The 6,000-nt window shown below is 40.5% G+C and overlaps 1 protein-coding gene across 1 annotated transcript in view; it reads right to left on the bottom strand.

Moving 5' to 3' along the window:
- Positions 1-309: 309 nt before the first annotated feature.
- Positions 310-6,000, bottom strand: part of DNAJC3 (DnaJ heat shock protein family (Hsp40) member C3) — a 30,099-nt gene continuing 24,408 nt past the window's right edge. The window contains exons 10-12 of the mRNA XM_021530306.3: positions 5,295-5,427; positions 4,387-4,535; positions 310-3,976 (exon numbers count right to left, since the gene is read on the bottom strand). Of these exons, the coding sequence (XP_021385981.2) occupies positions 3,819-3,976; positions 4,387-4,535; positions 5,295-5,427 (440 nt within the window). The 3' untranslated portion in view covers positions 310-3,818. The remainder of the gene's footprint in view (positions 3,977-4,386; positions 4,536-5,294; positions 5,428-6,000) is intronic.

Below are 6,000 nucleotides of genomic sequence, written 5' to 3'. Positions count from 1 at the left end.
TTTGGCAAAAGCACGTTCCAGACAAGATGAGCCAGCACCCAATCAGGCCAATCTTATTGTCCAACACCAGGGAATCCAGCATTGCCCGGGGATATTGCAAGGGCTGGTTGTTCTCACTGTGAAATCAGCACTCAGTGGGGCTGCTGCAGTTGCTGTAGTAGACTTCTATACAATGGCAGTTCCCTTCCACACAGAACGTGGCTGCTTCCTCCTCTTGTCCCCTGCCTGCAGAAGTGCCCAGTGCATTCCTGCACAGCTCCAGCTTCAAAGAGCAGGGCGAGGAAAGAAGTGAAGACAAATACACAGTAGTGCTTTCTTGTCATCATAAATATCTTTATTGTGAAAAATACCATAAAATAATTCCCAGAGTTCTAGAAAAAACAGTTCTTGCTTTGTAGATTTATGATTCCATATAAAGACATTTTATAGTTTGAAACATTTGATAAATCTCTGGCTAGCTTTACTTATCCTTCCTAAAACATGAAACTGCTACTTAGTAATTTGCTGAGGGCAAAAAAAAAAATTATTCTCCCATTAATTTTGTTACGTTTTATGGATAAGAGTGTGTATTACAGAGCAAACAATACCTTACAATAAGGCACTTTTAAATACAACTAACCTATGCTATCCTGGCTAGTTTCCAGCAAAGCTCCTATAAATCACAGCCCTAAACAGAAGAATAATTCTTGTTCCAAACACCAGTCTGAAAACTGAAATGATAACCAAGCATGAAGGTTTGTTTGGTTTTTTTTTTAAGTTTAAGCTAACATGTTTTCTCCATCTGTCCCAAGTTTGAGCTCTTCAGTTTGTAATTCACTTTGAATCTCTTTTAATATTATTATATCAGTATTTTACCAAGTAAAATATACTCCCCCCAACCTTCATTTTAAAACAAGTTGGAAACGAGTTTATTAAAACTGAAAGAACTCCACAGAGAAAGTTTGCACCTACATACAGGCCAATGATGGGAACAATGCTTCATGCACATCTCAGGGTTGACAAACTACCGAGACATTTACTTCAGTGTTCAGTTACTGAACATCATTGCACTACAGACACCCACGAATAAATAAAAAGGCAAGTTCAGCTTCCTTGCATGTCTCCTGCATCATTAACACTCAGCATGGGACCAGCACGTCATTTGCCAGAGTCACGTCAGGAAATGCAGCGCCGGAGCTGGAGAGCCTTGCAATGTAAATGGTTTCTTTTAAACACAACTTTGTTTTTCTGTTTTCCCAGAATACCTCAAGGCCCTTCAAAACAGCACCAGGGTGGTAACACTTCTTGTGCACAGCAGCTACTCAATACTAGGAAAGCCTTGTTCTCCACTGTTGCTTTTTGCTATTGTTTCCAAGAACCTGTCTTCAAACAATAGGAATCTATGAACAGCAATCATGCATTAATCATCCTCCTTCTTCTACTGACTACATTCAAGCCTTTTTGTTCTTAGAATGTAATTTTCCCGTTCCCATTCATTCATTTTCAAAATGCACATGGTCCTTTTTTGTTCCTTTCTGTCCTGCTGCCTCCAAGAAACAAACCCACACTGCTCCAACATCAGTGCCTTGTATGAAGAATTTACTCATGAGGGAACATCTTATTCCTTCTCTAGACAAAAAAAAATTAAACCTCAGGAAACAATTCTCTCAGCTGTACAAGGGCAGTCCTTTGAAAGAGGATGTACTGCCAGCAGTCCCCTGGCACACAAACGCAGCTGTCTGTAGTTTTTACTGCGACTTCCCGCAGCCCAGCCACTCCTGCATGTGCGAATTCGGGCACATCGCTCACGTTGCTCATTCAGTGCTCATTTAAATGCAGCCCCTGCTGTAGTGAAGAAGGCAATACAAGTGTTCCAATGGCTCACCAAGAACCCCCGGGCTAGCGCAGCTGGGCAGAGCTCACCCCTCAGGGCACAGCGTTGACAAGAGCCACAGGAGGACGCGGGACAGCCGCCCCCCACAGCCACCTGCCCAAGTTTAGGTACTGTCAGCAAGAGCAGGTGCACAGAGGCCCAGCCCCGGGGCAGCAGGCTCCTCACTGTGCAGTCAGTTCCTGCGTCTGAGCCAGCCCGAGAGCCGAGCCAGCCTCAAGCACCCCGAACAGCCCTGAGCATCTGCAACAGTTCAAGCAAAAACATTTCCAACAGGTCACAAGCACAAGTTGAAGTTGTAGAAAATCATTCAACTTAGTGGACATCCAACACTGGAGTTTAAGAGGCTGCTTTGGTGGTTTTGTACCATAAAGCATTAGAAATCACCACACACCTCCTCAGTTTGAAGATAAATTTGTGAACACTGACCTTTAAATTGCTGTTGAAAAACATTTTACAAAGCCACATGGCCTCGCAATTATGTTTAAATACTTGAGGCAGGAGCCAAGGGTGCTGCTTCAACAGTGACTTCATCTACAGTAAGAAACCCCTCCTTTTGAGAATGAAGGCCTTCTTGGCTCATTTAATTTGTTTTACTGAGGCTGCTTAGGTTTTCAAGTGCCAGGAGTTGAAGAAAAAGAAGACTCCTATCAACTGATTATTGTTTTCCAGTTAAAATCCAATCAAGAGAACACTGATGAACTGTAATTCTTGCATTCCAAGAAAATGGCTGCTGATGAAACTCAGTAATTATGTCAGTAATTATGACAGATGCAGTTACAGAACAAGAAGACTCTCACTCCTACCGACTGCAGCCCTGGTAACACCACACAGCGCATTCACGCAACTCCACCAACTACACCAAACCCATTTTAAATACGTGCATATAGAAAAAAAAAATAGAAACAGACTTTTAGCTAGTGGGAAGCGAATCCCTCTTTTTGCACACAGCCATCTCTGCAGTACTGATGCTATTACATGAAACATAAAATTCCTACAATTTCATATAGTACTAACTCCCTGTTGCATGATCCAGCAAAAATGAAGTTGTATTACAGGGTAAGGCTGGAGTTAATATCACATTCCTGCAGTACACTCACATCACAACTTGCCTCAGTTCTGACTTTATGTACAGAACCAACAAATTGCTGCAGAGTCAGGGAAATGTCACATCAAATTTTCTGCTCAAATCTAAAGCAGATATTTTGTTGAAGTGCAAACTACTCAAAAATCATACCTAAACACCCAAAACCACAATCAGAAAAGAAATGTTCTGAAAAACAAGTCTTTCCCCCCCATCCCCACCTCACTGCTGACAATTCCACCAAGGAAATCACCCCAATTAAGTTCAGGTTAGTGAACAACAAGGTGAGCAGGTATTTCAGATACAGTTACTTCCAAGCACTCTTTTTTCCAGAGTGATTCTGGTTCAGTGCACAGCCTCTTCCCCACCTCTGGCACTGCCAAGACCAATCCAGCAGGTGGTCACCTGGATTTCCTCTTAAAAATACTGGGAGATGGATCATTCTGCTGAGCACAACCAACAGTTTGTGAACGTAGAGACTACTGTAACTACTCTTGCCATGTTTATTAGGCCCCAATCCAGAGAAATATTTACATGCATTTTTATCTTTAAGCATATACTTGAGTTATAAATTTAAGTGTTGTCCGCAGTAGCATCTTACTGTTTTTTCCATCCATAGGAATAAACACATCCTCCATATCCACAGCAAACACATAGGCAGCACAACCCTCATCAGCAGTGTGAGCTTGTCAAGCTCATCACAAACCCAATGAAAGAAAAAGGAGCTTTCTTCCAGTGCAGTAAGACTCTGGGTTAAGGACAACATTATAGAAATTAAGATTTTGGGTGTTGAACTGAAAGACATTTTATTTTTCAATGAATTAAGTAAAAAACAGCAGCAGCCACCCAGAAACAGTCTTGGCTCTAACTGAAGTGGAATTTGAATGTAAATGGTCCTCCTCCAGAACCAAAGGGGTTGAATCCTTGCCACGTGTTCCAGCTCCTGTGGAAAGGGTTGTTGCCGCCCTGCTGACTCTCCGCATCCAGTGGGTCCTCTCCCGCATCAAACTTCCGCCTCATTTCTGGAGGAAACAAAACCAAGGTGGAATCATAGCATAGTAGTAACAGGGTTTTCCCAGAGTACTTCAGTTGCTGTTATAAACTAAATGCAGTGGGCAATAAAGCAGAAGGAGACACACATATCCTTGACATAAGTATATCCAGAGTTAGTCAATCCTAGAAATCTCTACAAGATGTTATCCCTGGAAGAGACCTTCAAAATATAATTTTTATTTGATTTTTAACAAAAGTTACTGAAAGACAATATGTAAAGATTACATCTAACTTCATTCAACAGACTGCATACAAGCATCTCAAGATGAGTAAGGGCAGAAAGGGAAAAAGGGAAGCTGAAATGCTTGTTATGACTTACACTTTTGTTTTGACCTTGATGTAAAAAAAAAGTAAAAATAAGAAGTCACTGCATCATTACCTGGGTCAGTGAGGACTTCTTTAGCAGCTGCGATATCAATGAATTTCTTCTCTGCTTTCTTCTTTTCTTCCTCACTCTGGAAGTTATCAGGGTGCCACTGGGATGCCAGCTTTCTGTAAGCTTTTATGATTTCTTGCTTTCGAGCATTTCTAGATGGATAAAATTACAGGTAACTTCATTTTCTGATTGCTCATATGCCACACTAATGAAGTCTATTTTAAACACTGAGACATTAATTAAGGGCATCAGGAAAGTTATGGGGTGCTGTTAACCTTCTGCAAGTGGCACTGAAGACTCTTTACAAAAAACAAAGGAAGCAAGTTGCAACCTTAAGCGAGATTCCTCACTCCCTCCTTCACCACCCATATACTTCTCTTGGAAAGATGCTACTGCCAGTGACTCTGCAGAACATAGTTCTCAGTCTGAGGAATTTACCATCACATGAATAACAAAAACCAGATCAAATTAGTTTGCAATTGGAAGGATGACCAATACTAGTTCAGAACTTTGCTTGCTCCTCATTAGCAAGGGAAGTTGTTCAGTCCTTCCAGACTCTTCCAATCTATCACACAATCTGCCACAATTTTTGTTACTTTTAGTAATTCTTGCCAGTATTCATTTCTTCCCCAACTCACTTATATGACTTAGAGCCTTCTATACTAAAAATTTCTTCCTAAATAATTTATCTCCCCTCTTCCTGCTGTTGTTTTTCCATTATTTCTAAAGGAATTGTAAACAAATGCCATTTTACAAGCTGAACGCTAAAAATTAGTACAGCAGAAGAGTGAAGATAGCAAGATACAGAACAAAAATTAACACTCAGCAGAACAAGTTCAAGTGATCAGCCCTAGAAATACTGGCTTAAATAACTACCTTTCACATCATCATCTCTGGAATTACTATCTCACCTTTTTACTCCCAGGATTTTATAATAATCCCTCTTCTGTGATTGCTTCAGCATTCTCTGGGCACGTTCCAGCCCTTCCCGAATCTGCTGGTCATTTTCACTATTGGCTTGAGCAGTCTCATAGTCTTTAATAGCTTTTTGAAAAAAGTCAAAGAAAAAATGTTTTACTACTCTACAAACTTCCAGTTCTAGAACTCAGTCACTTAACAAAACTGAAGCTTTGTTATTACCATATATAAACAGCAAATCTTTAGTTTCAACTTGACATGTTTTGGGTTTTTTTCCCTAGATTAGAAAACCTTGGAATAGAGGAAATTTACTTTCACATACGAATTAGGCAATTTTCTTTCTTTCAGTTTGTCACACTTGCGGGAAATGAAAAAGAAGGGAGGGTACCAATGTAGGTCATAACACTCTCTGGAAATTCTACAGTCACAACCATGAACAAAATGAGTATCTAGGACTGGGATAAAGAAACAGAAACTAAGAAGAAAGATTAAGCAATTAGTACTTGAAAAGCCCACTGCACATTACTCCCACATAGTCATTCAACTCAAGAAGGATTTAACCAGTCCTTAAATGAATATTCACTCTTCTCCCCAAGTCTGCACTCAATCAACACAACAGGAAGTCTCTTCCTTTTTAGCAACTACAAAGACAGATTTCAGACTAGCAGTAAGTTCATATTGTTAGCAAAAGGCAAATAC

Source organism: Lonchura striata, chromosome 2 (genome assembly GCF_046129695.1).
Source record: "Lonchura striata isolate bLonStr1 chromosome 2, bLonStr1.mat, whole genome shotgun sequence".
Classification (NCBI taxonomy): Eukaryota; Metazoa; Chordata; class Aves; order Passeriformes; family Estrildidae; genus Lonchura; species Lonchura striata.
Note: the sequence above shows the minus strand (reverse complement) of the source record. Positions and strands in the feature narration are given on the sequence as shown.